Source organism: Momordica charantia (genome assembly GCF_013281855.1).
Source record: "Momordica charantia cultivar OHB3-1 chromosome 5 unlocalized genomic scaffold, Mcharantia_2.0 BLBB01000005.1, whole genome shotgun sequence".
NCBI classification, from domain to species: domain Eukaryota; kingdom Viridiplantae; phylum Streptophyta; class Magnoliopsida; order Cucurbitales; family Cucurbitaceae; genus Momordica; species Momordica charantia.
Window position 1 is genome coordinate 4,512,649 of NW_028275163.1, and position 24,108 is coordinate 4,536,756.

The 24,108-nt window shown below is 29.7% G+C and overlaps 4 protein-coding genes across 12 annotated transcripts; 1 reads left to right on the forward strand and 3 right to left on the reverse strand.

Moving 5' to 3' along the window:
* Window positions 1-736: 736 nt before the first annotated feature.
* On the reverse strand, window positions 737-2,248 carry PCB2 (NAD(P)-binding Rossmann-fold superfamily protein). The gene has a single exon (XM_022282278.2). It carries the CDS (start codon window positions 2,246-2,248, stop codon window positions 989-991), a length of 1,260 nt encoding a protein of 419 aa, XP_022137970.1. The 3' UTR covers window positions 737-988.
* Window positions 2,249-2,351: 103 nt separating this feature from the next.
* Window positions 2,352-6,112, reverse strand: LOC111009254 (F-box-like protein). Of its 9 annotated transcripts, none has more exons than XM_022282284.2 (6): window positions 5,850-6,109; window positions 5,569-5,733; window positions 4,842-5,090; window positions 3,899-4,124; window positions 3,302-3,364; window positions 2,352-2,490 (listed from the first exon to the last, which is right to left on the reverse strand). In XM_022282284.2, exons 1-5 carry the CDS (start codon window positions 5,904-5,906, stop codon window positions 3,336-3,338), a joined length of 726 nt encoding a protein of 241 aa, XP_022137976.1. In that variant the 5' UTR covers window positions 5,907-6,109; the 3' UTR covers window positions 2,352-2,490; window positions 3,302-3,335. The 9 variants fall into 9 exon arrangements, 8 of the variants coding, with proteins under 8 accessions (XP_022137976.1, XP_022137973.1, XP_022137978.1 ...); XM_022282281.2 differs by having other exon boundaries at window positions 3,302-3,381; XR_015790803.1 differs by having other exon boundaries at window positions 2,417-2,490; window positions 3,899-4,134; window positions 5,850-6,112.
* A 1,617-nt stretch (window positions 6,113-7,729) lies between these two features.
* LOC111009351 (CASP-like protein 1D1) lies at window positions 7,730-11,399 on the reverse strand. The gene is made up of 3 exons (XM_022282407.2): window positions 11,053-11,399; window positions 8,894-9,020; window positions 7,730-8,239 (listed from the first exon to the last, which is right to left on the reverse strand). Exons 1-3 carry the CDS (start codon window positions 11,283-11,285, stop codon window positions 8,015-8,017), a joined length of 585 nt encoding a protein of 194 aa, XP_022138099.1. The 5' UTR covers window positions 11,286-11,399; the 3' UTR covers window positions 7,730-8,014.
* Window positions 11,400-20,184: 8,785 nt separating this feature from the next.
* On the forward strand, window positions 20,185-22,030 carry LOC148211179 (CASP-like protein 1E2). The gene is made up of 2 exons (XM_088123722.1): window positions 20,185-20,504; window positions 21,426-22,030. The coding sequence occupies exons 1-2, from the start codon at window positions 20,233-20,235 to the stop codon at window positions 21,766-21,768; spliced, it is 615 nt and encodes a 204-aa protein (XP_087979848.1). The 5' UTR covers window positions 20,185-20,232; the 3' UTR covers window positions 21,769-22,030.
* Window positions 22,031-24,108: the final 2,078 nt, after the last annotated feature.

Genomic DNA, 24,108 nt, shown 5'->3' on the forward strand with positions numbered 1-24,108 from the left:
CTCTTTATATACTTCTCAGCCATGTGGACGTTACGGGTATAATCAATCGATGTGGCATTGAATGGTTCCTCCTTTTTGGGGTGGGTTGGATAAAAGTCGAGCAGGAATTGACTCTCCTCAGAACCAAACTGACTCCCCAACCAAAATCGACTGAATCAACTGACTATATTATGGTTGATTTTCATGCATTTGAAAACAGTTCCAATCGATCAGGATGGTTAAACAGACTACAGGTACGTTTGTTCGACTGGACTAGATCGGCTCTTATTTCCATCCCTAGAAAATATTTCCTCCTAGAAAGATTAATACAGCACTACTACGATGGTATAGTTAGTCAAAGAGAAGATTTGAAGAAGTCTATGTCAGAAACTTGAGCGAAAATGTAGCGGGAGCTTCACTTTTACTGTAGTTCTAGACCCTTTATTGTTCCGTGGCTTGGATGTTAGCCTCTCACTTCCAAGGCCAGCAGTTGCTATGGATTTGTTGTCCTAATACACAGTTTATGTTCAGCATCGCTGTGGCGATACTTACGGGTACAGTAAAGACAGCAATGATGGGAGGTGCTAAGCAGCTGCAAAATGTTTATAGTTTTCTCTCCATCCTTTTGAGGCCAATTCTAGATTAGATTTCAGATTCTTGAAGAATAATCAACTCTTGAATGAAAACATAATAGAACTCTTGATTCTTGAAGCAACAATTAATTGAGTAAGAAACCAAAAAACATAACTACCAATCATGAACAGCATGCTCACCAGAAGAATCATTATGGAGCATAAAAATATGGCACAATTCATTACATAATGATATTGTTTTGAAGAGTAATGAAGACAATTTACAACCCTTCAGATATGCAAGTAATGTGGAAAACAACTTGATAGGAACTCAAGGAAAACAGTCGGGATTCGGACAAAGAAACGACGCACCTTCTTCACGTGCACCGTCCATCACAGACTGGCAAGTTCAACAAGCTGTTGCTCTGCAGAAAATATCAAAAAATCGTCTGTTCACCTAATTCTTGGCCAGCCATCCCTTCCCTGAGGACCCTTTCAAAGAAGTCTTCCAATGTGTCCTTCCCATAACTCGGTGTTTTCTCTGCACTGTACTCTCCGGTCTCGGTATCTAAAATCAACATACTCTCAGCTGCATAATATCTCCCGATCTTCCCATACTCGGCAGCATCCTCCATTGCGGGAAAGAACTTGACAAGGAAATCAAGAACTCCAATGGCAAAATCCATAATCCCAATCGGCACTTTCAAGAAGTTCGGTTCTTTCCCCAAAAGCCTAAACAAGATCTCGCCTTGCTCCAACGGAGTCAACGCCTTCCCAGGGCCACCAATGGGCAAAACCTGATTGATTTTATCTTCACTCAACACACAGTCGGCGATAAAAGACGCCAAATCCTGCTCGCTTATCGGCTTACAGGCACACAACTTCCCATCCCCAAACATCACATATGGCTTACCATCTTTCACCAACTCAACCTGACCTCCTAAGCTCTTAAAGAAAGCAGTTGGCCTCACAATGCTGTAAGTAAACCCGCCATCTTCCATGGCTGCTTCCATAAGCTCAGCCTCGAATTTAAGCTTAGCCCGCTGGAATTCAAGCAGTGGCTTCTGAACACAAATGGCAGAAAGCAATACAAAATGGGAAGCCCCACGCTTTCTCCCAGCAACTAGACTGTTTTTTGTGGCCTCATAGTCAATTTTCCAAGAGTCCTTAATGCCGCCAGTTCGGCTGGCAAGGCATGAAACCACAACATCAATAGGGACACCAAAATCCTCCAAAGATTTCTCCAAAACATCCAAATGGGTCACATCCGAAAAGCAAATATTAGCTCCTTTCAACTGATTAGATGCATGTTCCTTGCTGTTCCTACCTCTAATTCCGCTCTTCTCCCTAGCAATGGCAATGACATTGAACCCTCTACTAACCAGCTCCTTAACGACAAATTTCCCAATATACCCAGTAGAACCCACCACCAAAATGTTGATATCTTTAGGGGTTTTGGTCCTAAACCTTGATTGGGTGGACTCAACAACTGGGGTCGAAGAAGCCGCAATCCCGCTTCGTCTTTCCCGGTCGAATTTGGGGGTTTCTGATAAATGTAAAGAAGAAGATCGGAAAGAGAAGGAGAATGAACTCACCGGAATTTGGTAGAAGAAGTGAGAGGAGAAACGGGTTGAGTTGCTTCTGTTCGCTGGCGAGAGAAGGTTGAATGCGCCGCCGGCGGAGGAGCAAAGGGACATTGTTTTGGAAGGTTGAATCGGCGGTGGAATGACTGTGTGAGCTTAAGGTTTTGATAAAACTCGGCGAACTTGTTGAGAAACGAAGAGGAAAAGAAAGGAAGAAGGAGAAAATGTGAGGCAGGAAATGAAGCGACTAGGAGTGGCAGATCATCATCATGGTGCGTAAGAGTTGTTTCGTCGTGTAAGATGTCAGGATAAGTGGATGGATGGAATTAGTTTTGATTTAAATTTGTATGGGTGATCTGCACAAATGTGAGGATGGAGTATGTAACTTTTACATCAGAATAAGAGGTCTTAATTTCACTGGAAAAAAAATTGTATTAACCATTGAATTACAGTTATGTTCGTACAAAAATTAAGAATAAGATCTCTAACATTGAACTATATTCATGTTGGTCAAAAAAAATTAATTGAGCACGAGAAATATTAGATAAATAGTTAAAAAAACATAAATTATCCGACAAAATAATAACCTGTACAATTCGCTTTTATAAATCATACCACTTTATTTTGAATTAAAAGATCGGATTTGGATAACTTTATCTTAGTATTTTCTTATTTATTGAAAAAAAATAACTATTTCATCTCTTGTCCTCCCAAGTTTCAAATTAAAATTAAAAAGTAAAAGTTTAGTTTTATATGAAAATTAATATTTTTTAAATTAAATATTCAAAAATTTTAAAATATATCTATTTTCGAATTTATTATGTATTTTATAAGTAAAATAATGATAGAATAATATTTTTTATCCAACAAGAAACACAAAAACTTAATTTAACAAGAAAATTTATTATGTATTTTATAAGTAAAATAATGATAGAATAATATTTTTTATCCAACAAGAAACACAAAAACTTAATTTAACAAGAAACTTTACTGTGCTGTTTACAGATTTCTACGTAAGTTTGAGAATGTTCCATAAAAATGAGAAATAAAAAACAAAAATAGTGCTCGAATGCTTCTGTTTCTAAAAATTAAAAATGTTCAAGAAACAAGAAACCGATACATTATCAAACGGGCCTAATGATCACGATGAAGCTTACAAAGGCGTACCCTTTTGATTCACTGCTACTTTTCCTGGAGCTCTTTAGAGATTGATTATGCATTCAAAGGCAGCTGCAATAGCAAATTCACTAAACCAATATATTTAAAAATAATACCTACAGAAATCTTGTTCATACGACATAACACATAATTAAAATTCCTCAAGGGATATTGGTAAGCTGGCATAGAAAAGGATGCTTAAGAATGAAAAGTTAAGGAACAAGTTTGTTTGGAACAAAATGTTATTTCTACGGTGCACAACAAATAGGTTCTAGACACAAAAAGAAGAGAGAAATTAGGGTAAGATTTGTGAGAAATTATGAAAATTGTAAAATCCAATCTCTTGAACCCCATGCTTACATACCAAAATAAACAAATTAATGTGCATATCTTGGTGAATTACAACCTTATATTATATATATTTGATATCAACTCTGAATATCCAACAAATATATTACATTTTTATATCTACATTAATTTACAAGCAATTATATGAAATGCATGAACTATCAGCACACAGATCATTGCAGTTGCAGAATGCTTATAGAGATGCTAAGGGTGCTTATTGTGTGCCTTGTTGAGACCAGTGACTGCAAAAGGGATCACCTGCAGCAATCTGAACCCGGAGTACCTCGTGAACAGCACCTCGGCTAAGCACCCCGAGAATATCCTCCCCTTCTGCGGCTATAAGTTCGGCCAGAGAGACTCGACGAGTCTGATGTTCGTCTCTCATGCGGAAGCCATAAAACCATCTTCCCAGCTTCCACCATTTCACATATACATGCTTCTCTGAAATCTTGTGACTTAGAAGTGCTTCCATGACTTGATTTGCCTGCCAGAAGCTGAATATCAACTCAACTCAACAATTTCAGATGCATGATATACAAAATAAACTGTGATCCTAAGCCTAATAATCCTATACGGTTTGCAGAGCCTTTCATCTATACCTGTTTTTGTTTTATTACTAAAAAATTTTCTAACTGCTATATTTCATCTGCGTTCTTCGGCTTCAAACTTGTAAGCTAGACTCTTGGATACTGTATTTGATAGTAAAACAAATCATAGGTATTTAATACCATAGGTTTCGGCTTCGAATTTGTAAGCTGGAGTCTTGCATACTGTATTTGTAAATTAAATCATAAGTATTTAATACCAGGCCAAAAGGTCCATCCATCTCTTATTCAAAAGCTCCTACCAATAAACAAACATCCCAACCCCTCTCACCTACAAGAGATAAAATAACTAGGTTAAATCCTATTTTGATCTCGGAATTCTTATACTTGTTATACTTTCATCTTTAAACTTCTCAAACATTCTATTTTAATCCCTAAAATTTGCAAAGAAATCACTTTAGTTCAAACATATTTGGACTTTTTAGTTAAATGATTGATGAAAGGGACCATAAAAAAGCATTTGAAAGTCTAATGGAATAGAATGAAATACGGATGAAAGTTTAGGACTAAATTATGATTTATATCTAAATGATTAGATTAGAACCCAAAAAATCTACAAATGGTTGAACTAAAATGGCAAAAGCAGCAGCACGTACAGGGACTTGAAGCCAATTTTTACAGTAGTGTAAGCCAACCAAGTTCAGCAGCTCATTAAGCTGGGGTTTGAAAAGCACCATTTGAACATCTACAAAACTGAGCTTCAAATCCCACAAGCCTGCAATTGCTCTATGATAGTCTCCAGCCTCGATCGGGGTCGAAGGAGAACATTGTTCTATAAACTTGACAGCTGCTTTAGCTTTTCCTGATATCTCAATATGCTTCCGGATGTAAAAGTTTCTCCATCCCTGTAAGGCATTTCAATTTTCTTATGTTCACTAACAGAATATGACGACTTTAACAACAAAGAATCAAATCCAAGATTCACGAATGAGACAGAACTCTAGATATATTAGATATCCAATGTATGTTTCAGACAGAAAGAACAAAGCAAGCTTTCAAATCTCTTAATTGCTTCAAAAAGCTAAAAATACTGAACACGTAAATTCACGAATGAAACAGAAAAACCTTAAAATCAACCATTTCAGATAAGGGCGGGGAAATTTTGAAAGGGCTTGTGCGAATCAACTACATTTGAATGATGAGACAGAAAGAACAATACAAGTTTTCAAATCTCTCAATTAATTTAGGAATAAAAAAAGAACTAAAAATACTAAACAAGTTAATTGTTCCTAAACAAGTTAATTGTTCACCCAAGAGAGGAAATAATAAACTCAATTGAAAAGGATCGCAAATAAAAGGAGATTAAGACAATGGAAAGAGCACCGTGGAGATGGGAGGCTTCGCGAGAGTTGATGAAGACGAACCAGAAGACGAAGAAGCATTGATATACGGCCATCTCTCTCTCGCCAGAGATTCCCACAGACAATCGAGATCGCAGATTTCCCTACACAACCGCGAGCAACAGGCCAAAGCACAAATGTCCGATGCCTTCGCACCATTATTCCCGGTCGCAGCCCCAAAATCGACAGAGAAAAATCAATTAATCCCGAGACAATATTCCAGTAAAACAAAAAGATCATGATTATACAAAACTCCATTGGAACCTGGAGGGAAGAAGCAATTTTCAGGGCAACGTCAATGGGAAGATGGAGAAACCCCATTTCCGATTGCTCTCGGTTCTCTTCCTTCACCGCACAAAATTCTCAGTCGAGATTTAATCTATGAATCCGTCGAACGATCAATTTCATCGGAAGTAGAAAATCGACAAGGCAAACTACAGATTGAACTCGAGGATTCGACGAGGCAAACTCCTGCGCGGTGTACGCTGAACTCGACGAGGACTCGAGGCGCAGGCTTTGATCCTTTGATGATAGCTACGCACGTGGCGACTTCTCGCACGTACTAAATAGTAAATTTTCCAGAGTTTTTGCAATAACAACACGTGGCCTGAATAATAGTTTTTATTTTCTTTTAGAAAAATACATTTTTGGTCTGTAATTTTAGAGTAGGTGTTAATTACTTTCCTTCCTAAGGTTTTAAAAATAGTTATAAATTGTCTTGAAAAATTTTAACAGTTAGTTGACTAAGTAGTAGTTAAATGGTTGATTGTATTTTCAAAATATATTAATTAAATTATTCTTTTGTGATTTTTTTATACAGTATGTGGGGTGGGGTTCGAACTCACGACCTCTCTCTTTTTATTTGTTTTCACGTTATATGATCTTATTTTCATCACCTTTTACTTAATGTGGAACTCAGCATCAGTCGTCGATAGTCAACCGTGGTCTTCATCCATGTCAGATGTCACTGACATTGCTACTTACTTCGATAATCTTCATCAACCACAAGGAACACCCTCTCTCCTTTGTCGCTCTAATCGACAAAGTTCATCGTTGGAGATTGACAATAGTGGTCGACGATGAAGGAGACGGTTGCTGACGCCTGATAATAAACTTCACCATAGGGGAGGTAGAAAAATGTGAAAATAAATTTAATAGATAATTTGAAAGAAAACGAAAAAGAAAAAGAAAGTGGGGACATTGAAAAAAATTATTAAACCGATATATTTTCTAAATCAGTAAAATACAATCAACGTCACTTTAACATTAGCCAATTAATGGTTAAAGTTGCTCAAAAACTATTTATAACTATTTCTTAAATTTCAAAAACTAGGAGTGTCTACTTTAAATATTAGGAACCAAATAACAAAAAAATATTTTTTTTCCTCCTTTTTTTTTAATTATTTATGAGGCTTGAATAATAGTAATTACATAATATGATGTTTTAAGATAGCACAAATATGAGAACTATACTTTAATAAAATACTTTACATGTTATACGACATACGTTAGTAATATATTTTATCAATAATATGATATATAGTGGTTTTAAACATAAAATAGAATAATACGATATATACTTTTTTTTATTGTATCAATTATATATTTTATCACATAAATGATACAACAATATCTTTATTAATTATAAAAAAACGATATATTAATGATGCACATAAAAAAGATTGTCCTATTTGCATATTATTTTTTATAACAAATTTGTAAATATGACAACTAATTTGTTACTCCATAATAATTCTCTCGTATTTTATTATTTATGGCGAGTATTTTTTAATAACATATTACTTATGGTGATTAATGGTTGAAATTGTACCGAAAGAATTTCGAATCCGAAAGATTCAATCTTATATAATCATTTTACCGAAAACAAAAATCTTATATAATCTGTAATTACCTGGGTTGGTTCATTAGTAGAAACAAGCCAAGATAAATTATAAAGAATTTAGAGAGAATAGCTAAAACAAGTATAGCTTGACGATAATTGACGCATATATCTCCAACCTAGAAGTTGTGAGTTCGATTCCCACCCCCGACATGTTGTAAAAAAAATGAATTTAGAGATAATTTGTTCAAATCTAAATGATCACCTACATAGACTTAATATCCTGAAGTGACTGAGTAAATAATTGAACACAAAATTAATTTGTTAAACATAGCTAAAAATATCCACAACCATACAATATACAAGGCAATCATATGAGATCTTACTTCAAATTTAATCATACAAGCACGCCCTAAAAACAAGATTAGGAAAACAAATTAAATTAAGATTTTTTGTCCGCAACAATTATATCTATAAATTAACAACACCGGAACGGAACAAATTTTGGACGACACATTTACGAGTAAATCCAGAGGCTGTGTCAAACACGCGCGGACCTAATCGAGAGCTTCAAAAGAGGAAGTGAAGTCTACTTGCGGATGCGCGCGTGGAGAGAGAAAACGGAGAGCCAAATCAGCAGCGCGAGCACGACCGAGGCGAACAGCGACGCCGCCAGAGCGCCGCCTATGTGGCGGCAGAACTTGTCGAAGGCGTAACACACTTTGTTCCATTGCACGTGCGAGTTCCCTTTCAATCCTATGTATGCGACTCCACCCGCAGTCCCTGTGGCCGACGCCACCACCCCCAATATCAACTGCAAAAATTCCATATAATTAACTAAATACTAATTACATTTATTAAAAAAAAACTAAATACTAATTATCCTACAAAAAGCCGATTTTTTTTATACTAAAAAAACTAATTTTTTTATTTTATTTTATCAATAATTCAACCTCTAAATTTTAGCTCCTCAAAAATATTTTATGTTTTTAATTATGTTTTAATTAGTTGAACTGTAATTATACTCTCAAACTTACTATTTAATAAATTTAATATATTTTTTATTTTAATATTAAAATGTAGATCGGAAACTGATATTTTTTAAGAAGGTTATTAATTGGCTGTCGAGTTTAATAGCAGTGAAAGAATAATGATGCATAATATGGTAAAAGTACAAACAAAGTTTTATTTTTAGTTTTCCATCCTAACTAATGTTTTTAAAATTATGGTCAGAAATTTAAAATTAAAAAAAAATTAGGATATGAAATTTGAATAAGATTTCAAAAGTTTTTAAAAGCTCAAACAACTCAGACATAGGTTGGATGTGCTACATCTTCTTTGAATTGCAATACCCTAAAAAAATGAAATTATTTTTAAAAGATAAAAGATTGTTAAATAACATCTAAAATATTTAAATTTAACCGCCGTCAACTAACGGTGAATAGTGTAGAAGAGAGAGAGAGGGTACCGCATCCAAGAAAGCAAAATGAAGCAAGAACTTGGCAGAGAGATTGGGGTTTGAGATGACGGAAACGGAAGCGAGAGCAGTAATGAGACTGTAAAGAGCCGTCACCGATAATGCGGTCACGAAGTATCTGCATATTTTAATTCCATATTAAACAATTTAATTAGACAAATATTTAAACATTTTATTTGACCGTTGAGGTATTTTTACTCCCTCTCCAAATTGTAAGTTCAAATGACTACTTTGTATTTTTAATGTAATATTCTAAAAAAAGAAATAGCAAAAGTTGACCAATGAAATTTAATTGAGTAAAATAAAATAAATATGAAAGTGTACAAATTAAAATATGATTTAAACTTTAGACAACAAAAAATATACGATACGACAAAAATAAATAAAAAAAATAAGATCAGGCTGACTACTTCTAAGATATGCCAACCAAAAAATCTTTTATTCTTAACTTTAATTTTTGGAATTTATGATTATAATATATGGTCTATGAAGTTGAATTTGGATTACATAAAGGTCAAATTATTTTGGTCGTACAACTTCTCGGGGGTCTTTAATTGTTATATTAGATGTGCAAATGACAAACAATATTATTGAATTTAGCTGTCATGGAAACAATTATTATTCTTAAAATATCAGAATTTACTACTAATGGTCGTGTTTTATTTTGATTTTTGTCTATTATGCTTAGTTATTAACTTATTATTATTTGAAAAATCAAATTTTGCATTGAATTTGGCTACATATATCAACCCTAACAATAAATTTTTAATAATCTCATCAAATTACACCTTAAATTTATATACGTGTTAGCCATGTTTACTTTAAACTCAAAAAAATTTGTTGGATATTCTTATAAATTTTTGTTTGAATAATAGAATTTTAAAAGATATTGTCATGTGCGTTAAGTGATATTAGAGATCTTTTTAATTTTTTCATTTTTGTTGAAACTTGCAAATTTCACCCAAATTATTCAACAATCGAGTTTGTGTAAAGTTTTATTATATTGAAATTAGTGATGGAGATTTTTACTCTGCTTTATGTTAAAACTTAATGGGTGAATTAAGAAAATTGAATGAAGGGTAAAAATTATAATGTCTGAAATTGAATATTTAGAATGACTTGATGCAAATTACCAAGTTTGGAGTAAAAAATAAAATTGATTTTTTCCTCCCCAAATTTACTATTACATATTAATATGTATTTGAAATTTGAAAGCTGTAGAAACTAATTTGCAAAAGTTGGTCAAAATTTTAAAAGTAATTCAAGAAAGTTATTAAAAAAAATCAATGCCTCATTTTCCATTAACTATGTACAAAAATTTTAAAAATTAAAAATTATTTTCCTACCTAGCTAATAGAACATGAGGCCCTGGCTCCGTCAAAAAAAGGAAGAAAGGGAAAAAAGAAAGCGGAACCTTGGGTATTTTGAACTATTAACATGGTTTTAAATATATCAATTTCACCCATCTGGGTTTATTTTAATCCATTATTTTCAAAATATTTATTTTAAGTTAAAAAAACACATTTGGTAATTTATATTTTTAACAATTTAGTTAGTGAAGTTTAGTTTGTAACGATTTAATCTCTCTACTCTCATTAAAGTAACAATTTAGTCCTTGAAATTTAAAATAAATTTGTAACAACTTAGTTCTTATCGTAACAAAATTTATTAAAATTAAGTATTAAATTTTATCATATAACAATTTAATCTTTATAATTTATAAACATACATGGTTCCTCTATAGTTTATCAATCTATATATATAAGAAATTTAACAAAAAAGTTTCACGATAAAATCATAACCAACCTTAAATTCAAGAACTAAATTATTACCAATTTGAAAGTACATGGATTAAATTATTACAAGCTAAAGTTAAAAGACTAAACTGTTACTTTAGCAAAATAAGTTTTTTAACCTTTATTTTAATTTCTATACTCTCAAGATTTATTTGTTTTAATAGTTCTTATATTAAAAAAAATGATCTGTATGCGGCACTTTTTCACGATAAAACTTTTATAGCGGTATTAAAAATTTTCACGATGAGGAATTTAAATAGTCATTATTTTACAATTAAAAAAAAAGCAAACGTTATAAAAATAAAAAAATGAACTAAAATGATTTATTAGAGAAAAGAAAAAAAAGGTACTGACATGAAAGCAGGGGAGTCATCAAACTTGGCCTGGACGGGGAATCCGGGGGGCACGCCTCGGAGTTTATTGACCACCGTCTGCTTGCTCGTGACGGTGACCACCACGGTCGCCACCGCCGCCGCGAACAGCACCATCCTCAGCCCGGCGTCGATCGCAAACAGGTTCACTCGAGGACGGCGAGCGGCGGCGGCGGCGGCGGACTCCGGCAAGGGTTTCTCAACGGGCGACGCCATGGAAATTAATTGAGGAAGAAGAGAGAGAAGGAGGGGGGAGATAACTGGAATTTGCTTTTGCTGTGTGTATATATATATAAAAGAAATAATTTGAGGAATGAAAATAATTAATCGGTTGGAGTTTCCTGCACGCCAACTGAGATATGGATTTGGATATGGATGGGTTGTTCTTCCGATCTGTATGAAATGAAAAGAAAACGGGGAAATTTCTTAGTCTTTTTTCTGATTTCTTAAAGAGATTGGTGAGATTTTTTTTAAAAAAGTCAAGTTCCCACAGAGAGCAGACCGAGAATTGGAAGGATAATATTTCAGGAAAAAAGAAAAAGAAAGAAATAAGAAAAGAAAAGAAAATTCGTTCATATACTTCATCCAAGAACATTGAAATTAGTGATTAAAATAAATGGAAGTACTATTTTGGTCCGTTTTATTTATTTTTTTGTTTTGTTTATTTTATTCTTTTTGTAATTTCAAAACAAATCTATTTTATTTGCACTTTTAATTATTTTGATTTCTTTTAAAAAGATCATCGTTTTATTATTTTTTTATTTTTTAGATCATGATTTACAACCTACTTAATAAATTTCTTGAAATGTAGTTTTAATTTTGTATTAAAGAGTTTTAGTTGGGTATAAAATTGGCCTTAAAATTTTGTAAATAATGTTGAATAGTCCATTTTCAAAAATACATATAAATCAAAATAGATGTTTTAAAAATATATGAAATAAAATGATCATGATCAAAATGAAAGAAAAACTAAGGTACCAGAATCAAAATAATATTTAAACCTAAAAAGGAAATTAAGGACACGTGGTTACGTTTTCGGATATTATTTTCTCGTCCTTTTGTTTTGTAATTCTTTTTCCTAAAATGTTCAAAAAAATATCTTTTTCCTAAAAATAGTCTAGAGATGTATTTAATAACTCTTTCTTATTACTTATCTTTTTTACTTCAATTTAAAAGTTTCTTTGAAAGTCTTTTTATATTTCTTACCTACCAAAGTTTCTTTTTCTTTTTTTTTTTCTTTTGGATTTTGGACATTTTATTTTTGGCTAAATATATTAAAATAGTCTCGCAATTTGCTTCTTTAACATTTTAAAATTATTAATGTTATCCCGATATAATAAAAATTCTCTTCGTAAACTAATATGTCAAAATTTGTTAATATAAAATTGACGTGTCATTACATTATTATTTTATTAACATATTTTGTCGATGGATTTGTAAGATTTTGCTACGAACAGGTTGAATACCATATGTCTAGCCTCTAAATGACATGTTTCTATAATTTGTCCAAATATATTTATAATTTATTGATACACAAGTTTTTGTTAATAAAATTAATTTTTTTATGGTCAATGACTATTTGAAAACTAGAAATACATCAACAAGAAATTTGAAAACATTTCAAGATCAAAGATCAAATTGATAATTATCTAAAAGATTAGATACGCCTAAACCAGTCATAAGAATATATAAATTTTTACCCTAATAAGTGAGTCTAGTTATTAAATATTAAGTACATATTTATCTAAACTAGGAAAAATATCATCCAGCAAATTATTACGGCTCTAAACTATGGCTTTGAAAGCAATATCACAAGATAAAATTAAACGTCCATTTTGTTTCAAATATTTTGAAAAGAAGTCTAAGATTTATGTTAAACAAAATTTTGTTGATCTGAGTTTACGTAGTTTCAAAATGTTGTTCAATTTTTTTAGTTTACTTTCAGCTTGTATTAATTGTCATTACTTTCAAAACTTATGTTTTAGTTCATTTATTTTTAAAAAGTGACTATTTTGACATCTGTTACAAAATTTTATCACAAAAAATTTATATACAATGGAAATCATTTAAATACAAATTTATATAATTTAGTGAATGAAGTGTCATGGGCTGAAATTTTGATAGAAATAAATGAAAATGAAGGAAAAATAGTCATTTTTTCTTTTTAAATGCATGAAGTAAAACGAACATTTCGAATGTACAATTATTAAAATAAACAAAGTTGAAAGTATAGCGATGAGAATGCACGTTACATGCATCAAAACAAAACTAAAATTTAACCCCAAGTCAAGCTTGCATTTAAAAGAAATGATATGCAAAAAGAGGAAAAAGTTGAACCAAAGATACTCAAGTAATTGGGATTGAGGGCCAAAAAAGATGAAGCAAGAAATTTGAGCTAGAAATTCCCTTGGAGAGATTTTGGCAAAATGCGTGGCTTACTTGTTTTTGTTCAAACGCACATCTACGACTCATGATGGATAATTAAGGGTGCGTTTGGTTGGTAATTTGAAAATAAGACATTGAATGAAAATTAGAGTTGTATTTTTTGTTTTTAATGTCTTTAGATTTGTGTTTGATAACAGATTTGGTAATTGAATATCAATTTTAAAATTTAGTTAATGCGTGTTTAGTAGTGTATTTGTAAACTAGAAGCAGTTACAAACTAAGTATTTAGTTTAATCTAAAGTTATATTAATTAATTTATTAACATTTTTTTATAAATTTTGTATAATTATTTTTACAACGTTATATAATTTAGAATACGTTATATTTTACTTGTTTTAATTTTAACAAACATAAAATGAGTTTATAATATAAAGTAATATATTTATCAAATATTTTATCCTTTTTTAATGTAACTCTGTATCTCCAAAATTTCAACTTCTAAATCTGAAAACACTGAAAACATGAAAAAATCGTTTTCAGAATTTCTACTAATCAGAAAACGGTTTTCAAAAACGAATTTTCCAAATACTGCCAAACGCGTATTCACTGAATCCGTTTGATTTAGTGAGTCTGAAAACAAAAAATAGAATCCGAGTTTCCAACCAAATAGACCCTAAAATATTCGTAACATTTGTAAATATAGTAATAACTTTTTAGTTTTGAAAATATGATAAAATATTTGAAATATGGTTTTTGATTTTGTAATTTTTCCAAATTTATTTTTCTAGGTTTTCGTACATATAATGGTATATCAAATAAGTAAATAAGTAAATAAATAAATAAATATATATAAAGTATACTATTGGATATCAGCATTCAAGTATACCAATACTCGTGATGGCGCATATGAGTGTTATTGATTCCTTATGTATAAACAAATTCGGTATATCAATCATATATTAGCATTCATATGATATAAGTCATAGAAAATAGACATTTAAGTCATAAAAGATAGACACGTCATCTAAAATGTGTAAATAACGCAACACAATTCAATAATAGAGAATGAATACAGTAAAGAGAAGTAATATATCGTGTATATTATTGATATATAAGCATTCATATCAAGTACATTGTTGATATATCAACACTTATAAACTAGGTATATAAATAGTATATCAAATTATGTTTATCAATTTTATATCAAATCAGGTATACATATCAAAATGTATCATTGTCTGAGCTTTTTATTAATTAAGGATATATTTGACTTTTACTTTTCTTCTGTATGACTTAGCCTCCAGATTTGCTATTTTTGTAAAATTTATAATGGTTGCTACTTTTACAAATTCTCATTATTATTGTAATTATTATGTATTATATATATTTTTTATTATTCTTGCAAGTGCCCAAAACAATAAGGTAAAAAGTCATAATGATCCAATGTGGGTCACTAACCCCAATTTAGTAAAAAAGAAGAAGATACACTTAGGTGAATTAAGCTTACAAATCAGAATTTTTAACTACAAAACTAATTTCTTAATAAGGTGTATAAAAAAATATACATATATAGAGACAGATATCTTTTTAATTTATGAATTAAGTTTATTTATTAGTGTTTTTCATTTAAAAAAAGTGACAATTTTATCTAAACCTATTATATTATTAGTTTCCTAACATACGACAAGTTGTATGGAAATATATATTAATCATATACAATACACATCCTTTATTAAAAAAATTTGATGAACTCTAGCACGTCACCAACTTTCAATTTCAATCGAAATAATACATAAAATAATACCTCTGTTTTATAAATACTCATGCGTCAGGTATTCCATCTACATACCACTTGTCATATTAAAATTAGAAATTCTTCACGAATGAAATAAAGGTTTAATGAGTAGTCAAATATATAGACGATAAAAATAATTTCATTTGATAATAATTTTATTTCTAGTTTTAAAAATTAAGTCTAGAATTATCTTCTTTAGAAACATATTTGGATTTTTGAGTAAATTTTAAAAATAAAAATACATTTTTAAAACTATTTGGAAAAAAAAAGACTTCTAAAAGTTAATAATTAAAATGTACACAATTTAAAATAAAAAGATAAATACCTACATTCATAATATTAAATAATAACTTGATAAGCACCTTTTTGTCTTTTGGTGGGTGGTTTGGTTTCTTGTTGAACAAACCGAAAAATAATAAAATAATAAAATAAAACAAGAGGGGAAGGAAAGGGAAAATTTGTTTATTGCTTTATTATATAAAGACTAAACGATTGCTTTGCAAGTAATGCTTGGTCAATTGTGATGAAACTCTTTGAAAATTGGAAGTGATATTTAATTTAGGTAAAATACATTTTGGTTATTGAATTTGAAAAAAAGGTTCTTTTCGATGAATTTTAAAACCGATAGTTTAGTCTAATTTTTAATAAGTAGTTTTAAAATATTTGTGGAATCAAATTTTTAAGATGGACTTGACTTGAATAAGTTAGATATTTATTAATTTTAAATTACTTTTTAACTTAAAATTTTAAATGCTACCTTAGTTTTTTAGTACAATATGTGAGGGTGGGGATCGAATATCACAACTGGTTGGAGGTATATGCCAATTACGGTTGAGCTATGCTCATTTTGACAAATGCTACATTAGTTAAAATAAAAAAAAATTAACAAATAATTCACAACACAAACCTTCCGTTAGTGTCTTTGGAGTTTCCAGAGACTTTTTAAAACTGTTTTCTAAATGACAGGGATTAGATTGTTAATTTTTTAAATTTAAGTACCAAATAAAAATCTATCTTCAAATTGAGGAAAAAAAAAATCTATTTTACCTTTAATTTATTTCCTAAATTAGATTATATATATATATATGTGTGTGCGCGCGTGTTATAGTAGTCAAAATCCAACCACCCACGCAACTGCCATTGAATTTTATCTGTTTTCTCATTCATTTCGAGATTTAGAATTTAAATTTTTAAAAAATTACAAATTTTTAGTCAATAAATTTACTTTTAGTTTTAGTTTAATAATTTTTAATTTTTAAAGCTACAGAACTAAAACATCGTGAAATAAAATTTTTGAAATTCAGTATTCAAATTTATAATTTTCTCTTTTCGTGGTTGGAAAACAAACAGCTTTCAGCTTATCATTGAAACTATATTGTGAGTGATATTTAATTTATTATACTCACTAAATCATTTTTTACATATCGAAAGAAATCGAACCGACTCGAAAAATCGAACCGATATCCCATATAAATATCTTTTTCTTTGAGATGCATCACTTATATTGAATATTTTTATTAATAAAGTTTTAATAATTGACAATAACTTCTAACAACAGATATAATATAATGCATGTTGAAAGATAAAATATAATCTACAATGTGGGCTGTATTAGTACATCGTAGATTCGTACATGACCTATCGACACCAAACTACGGAGCTCGATGGTCAACAATTAAACTCCAGACACCTAGCAACTAGCTAGGAGCGAAGTTGCACAATAAAACCATTTGTAATTGTGTAACAATCTCAATAATAAATAACTTTCAATGGTTGTAACAAAATGATCTCCCGTGCCTCCTATAAATATGTCATCATTCAATCACACGTAAGTGATTCTATCTGAAGCCAACTCAAATTTTAGACTAACTTGAACGTCAAAGTGTTTGTTCTTTGCGTGCAGGTCCTTTTGCATAGCTCACTTTGCACACTTCAGACCGATTATCTTGTCGTAGATCTCAGACCTTCTAAGAATTAGCATCATCACTCCATGTCGATTTTATTTCGAGTATAGTTTAATGGATAAAATATTTATTACTATTCAAATTGTTGTATATAATCTTTAATTAATTTTCACGGAATGTTTAATATTCAAATAGCTATATAATAACTTCTTTTTTTTTATTCAACAAATATTGGATGGTAAGGTATTGGAACTGAGGTAACATATACTTTTTTTTACTGAATTGTGATCCAATTGGCTATATAAAAATCTCTTTATAATTTCTTCGGTTAAATATATAATATTTTCATATTTTCAATGGTTTAATATATAATTTTGTCATTCATATTTCCTTCTTTTTTAATTTTTTGATCTTAACATTTTTAAAATTTTCAATATCATACTTTATCTATTAAGTTTTTTTTTTCAATCAAGTTCTTAACTGTAAACCAGGTTAAAATATATTTCAATTAATTGAATTTGAAATATGATTTCATAAACTTAGTTTGTAGTAATTTTTCCTACTCATTGAGTAGCCACGAGTTGATAGTTGTTATATTAGCCACAATATTTTATTCCAAATCATAAAATTAATATGTATTTTTTAGAACGCCACAATATATATATATATTTCTTCGAATAGCACAACTATTATGGATTTTAAATTACATTTTGAGATTGACATTATTTGTATTATGCTATTTTGGTAAAAATTTAAACTTTCTAATATATTTGAAAATACATATTTTACTTTATATGCTATTCAAGGTAAATATCTAATAAAATATTATTTTTAGTACAACAAATGTGGGGTGGAGATTAAACCTTTAAACTCAAGAAAAGATAACAGCGAAAAAAGTTCTAATATATACAAAAATATCATCAAACGAAAATATTTAAAAATTTTAAAATTATAGGTCAATTAGTGTCATGCATAAAAGTATAATTTGTTTGTCCATATATTTTCAGAACGTTTGTTTTGGTTTCAGTATACTTTTAAAATTAAAGTTGTCATTTTGGTCCCTATTTACAAAATTTTAACATAAATTTTTAAATCCTTTAATACAAATTTACAACTACATTTCAAGAAGTTCTATGAATGAAGTGTTATACTAAAATTATAATCGAAAGATTTGAAATAAAAATAAAAATTAAAAAAGACCAAAATAGTAACTTTTTTTTTTATAATTACAGAGACCTATTTCTCAAAATTACAAAAACTAAAATCAACACAAGTTGAGGAACCAAAATTAATGTCTTGAAAGCACATAGAACTAAAATTAACCAAATGGATTAAAATAAAATTTAACCCTCTAATCAGAAATTGTTAATTAATAAAACAGAAGCCATATATATGTATCTATACTATATCTAAATGGGACTATGAAGGAGAATCTTTGCCTCCCTATTTTGCCCCTAACTTTTGAATATATACCTACTTTGTCCTTACTATATCTAAATGAGGTTATGGAGGATAATTTTTGCTTTCTCATTTTGCCCCTAACTTTTGAATATATACCTATCTTGTCCTTCAAATTTCTACGAGAGACACGACTGTTCGAGTTAAAGTGTCTGTTGAGATAACAAATCCAAAAGTTGTGACCATTCGATGAAATAAGGAGTTTAATCCAAAAAAGTTGTAACTGTTCGAGTGAAAATGTGTGTTGAGAGAAGTTAATTCAATGAAAATTACAACTATTTGATGAAGTGATCCATCTATCCACATATAGGTGTCATAGCAAATAATCTATAAAATGAAAGATTATGTCTTTTTCTTTTATGACCTAAAACTCATTTCCAAAATATTAATGAAGATTTTTCTTATTTTTGTGAGTGAAAACTGAACAATCTCAAAAAAATATTTGAGATTCCAGAAACATATTTAATCGATTAAAATGTAGAGTAACAAAATCATGTATTCGTATTATCTTCAACTTTTATTTCTTTTAGATTATTTTAATATATTTATGTGGATTACTTTTAAGTTATATATTCATGATACCTTCGTGTTTTAATATTTAGTTAATGTTATTTTCAAGTTTGATTTAACATTTAGTTAAGGTTCTTTTTCACGTTTTAAAATATATTCATGTTATATTTTAGTATTAGTTTTCTTATTTATTTTAATATGACTTTTTGATTGTTGTTGTTCTTATTTTATTTTTCTTGATCATATATTCTTTATTCCACATTTTTTTCAATGATTTCATGACATACATAGTATTCAGTTTCTCTCTCAAATTTCAATTCTTTAATTTTGGTTCATTCTTCCTTATTACATAATATACAAAAGATAAAAGAATGAGTAAATAATTTAAGATAACACACAAAAAGATTATTGTTGTTTTCTTAAAAAAGAAAAATTGACAACGAATAATATATTTTATTTGAAACAAAATATTAGTACCTTTAAAAATTCCGTTGAGTTGTTATTCTATATGTTAGATTGGTAGAAATATTATATTAAATATATTTTATTTGAAACAAAATATTAGTGCATTTAAAAGTTCTGTATTGTTATTCTATATGTTAAATTGTTAAAAATATTATATTAAAATGTTTATAACCACGTGCAATGTACGTGATATTAACTAATATATATATATATGAAAAGATTGAACATTTTAAAACATTAAAGATAAAATTGAAAGGTGTCACATAAATAAGAAGCATTTTGCATAAATTTAGCCTCCACACACACATTAAACACATTAAAACTAAAAGTGATAGAAGATCTTATTGATTTCAAGCACACACACACAAATTTAGAAATTACCATTAATGATCAACCCAACAACCAAAAAAAAAAAAAAGATCCAAAGAAAAAAGATTGAATAAGTGGGGCCCATGGGATAGGGATTCCATTAGTTTGGGAGATGAAATTGCAGGCAGAGGGTGTGTGTTGTTTCATTAAATCTGCACACCAACCCTTCACTTTCCCACCTCCCATCCCTTAATTGCATCCATTTTCTTTCGCACATTTTCTCGGCATCCAAACACCCCCCTAGGCCTAGCCCTTGCCCTTCACCTTCTATATATATATGTATATATGTTTTTATTTTGTTGGTGGGTGTGAAGAGAGAAATAGAAAAATGGAGGTTGTGGGGAGAAGATCAGTGAAGGAAGAGGAGAAGGTGGGTGTGGGAAAAATGGAAGTTTTTTTTAGGGTTTTGGGAATTGTGTTGAGTTTGGTGGCAGCCATTGTTGTGGGAGTGGACAAGCAAACTAAGGTGCTGCCTCTCACTGTCTCCCTCAACCTTCCTCCTTTGGATCTTTCTCTCACTGCTAACTCTCATTACTTGTCTGCCTTTATGTAAGTCTCTCCTCTCTCTCTCTCTCTCTCTCTCTCTCTACTATTTCTTCTTTCTTTCCCTCGCCCTTTTCGTCTTGCTCGAGACATTATGATGCAAGGAGTTGGAACAAGGAAGGGTCTCATTTCTCATTTGGGTTTTTAGGGTTACTTTTCTGAAAATTATTATTTGTTTAAAATAAAATATTTTATTGTTTTAGCACTCAAAAGTTAATGGTAAAAGAAAAGCTTTCCAATAAAAATAATTACACAGCTGAACATCTTAGATAAAAAAAAAAATACTTATTTTTTGTTGTTCGACTTTTTCAGGGAAAAAATAGTTATTTACAGTTTCAAATAATGATATAAAATTTTTCAAATTTAGTGATAAGGATTTTCTTTTTGTTTTTCTTTGTGTGTGTGTGTTTTTTTTCTTTTTTTTTTTGGGTTGAAAAATAAGCATCAAGTTTGTCTATATCAATTTGATATTAAATATAATGTGAAATATTTTAAATATAATTTCATAATGAATGAGTGAGTTGATAATAATAAATGGTTTGTTTCCAATTTTACGTAGTAATAGTTATTTTACATAATTCACGCGACTTAGATCTATATAAATTATTATTTAAATATTATTTTGGTCCCTCTATCTTTAGTTTTGATTATCATACATACTCTCAAATCATCAAATTTGGTTATTGTATATGTGTTTTAAAATATATATTTTTGAATAATTTATAAACATTTTTTTCGAGTTACTATTTTTCATATAATCACTAAAGGTATGAATATGGTCAAATTACTGTATGTTTTTAGTACAACAATGTGTGAGAGTGGAGATTTGAATCCACGATCTTTTAGTTGATAATATATACTTTTAACTACTTGAATATACCGATCTAGTCTGTTTATGTATTTAACACTATTCAATTAATCTTTTAGGTATCTTTTAGCGACAAACATAATAGCATGTTCGTATGGGTTGCTATCGCTGTTCTTTTTGTTAACAAACAAGAACAAGAACAACATTATTTTAGGTTTATTGGTCGTCGTTCTCGACACGGTTGTGGTGGCGCTGCTCTTCTCCGGCGGCGGAGCTGCAGCGGCTGTCGGAATTATCGCTTACCACGGGAACTCACACGTGCAGTGGAACAAAGTGTGCGACATATATGGTAGATTTTGTAAGCAAGCGACAACCTCTACTGTTCTCTCTCTTGCTGGAGCTGTAATATTCATGATGCTGGTTGTGTTGGCTTCTGTGGGCCTCCACAAGAGGTCCAAATAAATGGTCTGGGCTTTGGGCCTGTTTCTTAACTTCTTTAAGGCCCATTTAAATGGGCTTTGGCCCTGTTTCTAAACTTCCTCACAACAGCCCACTTGAACACGCTATTTGTAACACTCGTAACAGCTAAGGTAGATTTTTTTTTGTTCCTTTTCCCTTCTGTTTTTATTTTTTGAGTAAACTAAACTAGACTATATATGCATGTAGTATATTTATCTCTTTTCAAGAATTATTTATCGGTTTAGGTATCTATTTTCGATCAAAATGTCGTGAATTCGAATCTCCACCCTACTTTTTTTACTAAAAAATATATTATTTATAAAAGAGAGTAAAAAAATCTTAAATTTGGTGAATATTGATTTAGGATGAGCACACGTAACAATATGAATGTAATTTCAATGTGCCTTCGATTTATCATGCAACTTCTCAATGAACATATCAAGAGTGAAGAAAATATAGTTTTTATAGACCGAGACAACCTCTTAGTTAAAGATATATACCAATTACCGTTAAACTATGTTCGCTTTAGCATAATTCTAAGGATCTTAATTGATTTAAGATGACTTTTTTTTTTAATCTATTCCTAGATTAAAGCTTTATTTTACCGATAACAATTATAACTAATAACTTAAGTGGCTCTATCTTTTATTACATGGGTGTTAATGTAAACTAATTTTTATTTTGTGAACCAAAAGAGTCAAATGATCTCTTTGTTTTCATCGGAATACCAAACACATAAACTATGCTTTTTAGCTCAGAAATAGACTATTATTTTTAGCTCAACTATACTTCTATATATTGTTAATAATAGAAATAATGGGAGCACAATACTAATTATTATTATTATTATTATTATTATTTTGAAAGGACAATACTAATTATTAATGACCTCAAATTTCAACCTTCTTTTCCATTATTTCTTTGCCCTGAAAACTATCTTCACTAAAAAGAATAGTATCTATAAACACCCCATAATTTAATATTTTATTAATTTAAACAATGAATTAATTAGGGTAACTTAATTACTTGTAACTCTTTTTGGTGTAACAAAACAATAACTTTGCAACGTTAAATTTCTTTTTCTCTATTCATAGTGACATGCCCTGTTAAATTTAATTTAATCAAAAGATTAACTTAAAATTATTCTATAAAAATTAATATAACAAAAAAACTATCCACTTTTACTAGTTCTTCACAGACTATTTCTCAGAAGCTAAAATGAAATTTTAAGACGGTAGAGGTTAGATTGAAATTTCTAAAATTATAGGGATCAAAATTTGTCCTAATCATATGGCCTAAGTTTGTAATTTAACTTCAATATTTTTTTATCATATTTTAATAAGGTTAATCAATATAAAATTAATGTTGGTAAGTTCACAATATTAAAACGTAAAAACCAATTAAATTTTATCCCGACAAAGACCCTTAACTATATTTTCATAATGAACCTTAGCTTGGCTGTTGATTTTTCCCTATTTTAAATATTGCACTACAAAAAAGAGAGAAAAACTAATAATATTTATTTGAACACTATACTTAGGTCGGCAAGTTTGGTAAAGTAATGATTATCTTTTTCTTTTTATATTATTTTTATTTTTCAAACATCTATATTCTCCCTCCAATTCAATAAATGCAACAGCTGCACAGCTTGGAATTTGGAAGCCTATTTATTGCCCCCTTTTTTTCTCTCTCAAAATAAAATGCATTCATTTTACTCTCTCACAACAAAATATATCATGAGTTGGAGTAGAGTGCAAACTCGAGCATAGTTCTGATTAAGACATTTATTATCATCTCAATAGTTAGCGATTCAATCTTTTTACGCTGCAATCGTTAAACTCAAAAAAGGAAAATAATGTTGAAAAATGGAGTGCCAAACTCTATTATAAATGATAAAGAATTTGATTGTTTGATATATATTGGTCGGGAGAGGTCCTAGAATTATTGCTTAATTCAAAATTTGAGCGAAATACTTTTAGATATTTTTTACGTGGATCGAAAAAATTTTATAGTTTTTTCTTTAAGTGATCATCTAGAGTCTGTTTGGTGTGCAATTTAGATTATGTTTTTTGGATTCTAGGATTCAAAGAGTAGAAATTCTGAAAACAACCTTTACTATATTGAAACTTTAAAATACATAATTACAAGTAAAAAAATAAGAATTTTGATAAATATATTTTTTCAGGTTATAAAATCATTTCATTTTTGTTAAAAAATCCTTAAAATTAAAACATGTAAAACATAGTATATTATAAATTATATAATATTGTAAAATAACAATATTTATATAAAATTTAAAACATATATATTAATAAATAAGATCTTAGATTGAAATATAAATAA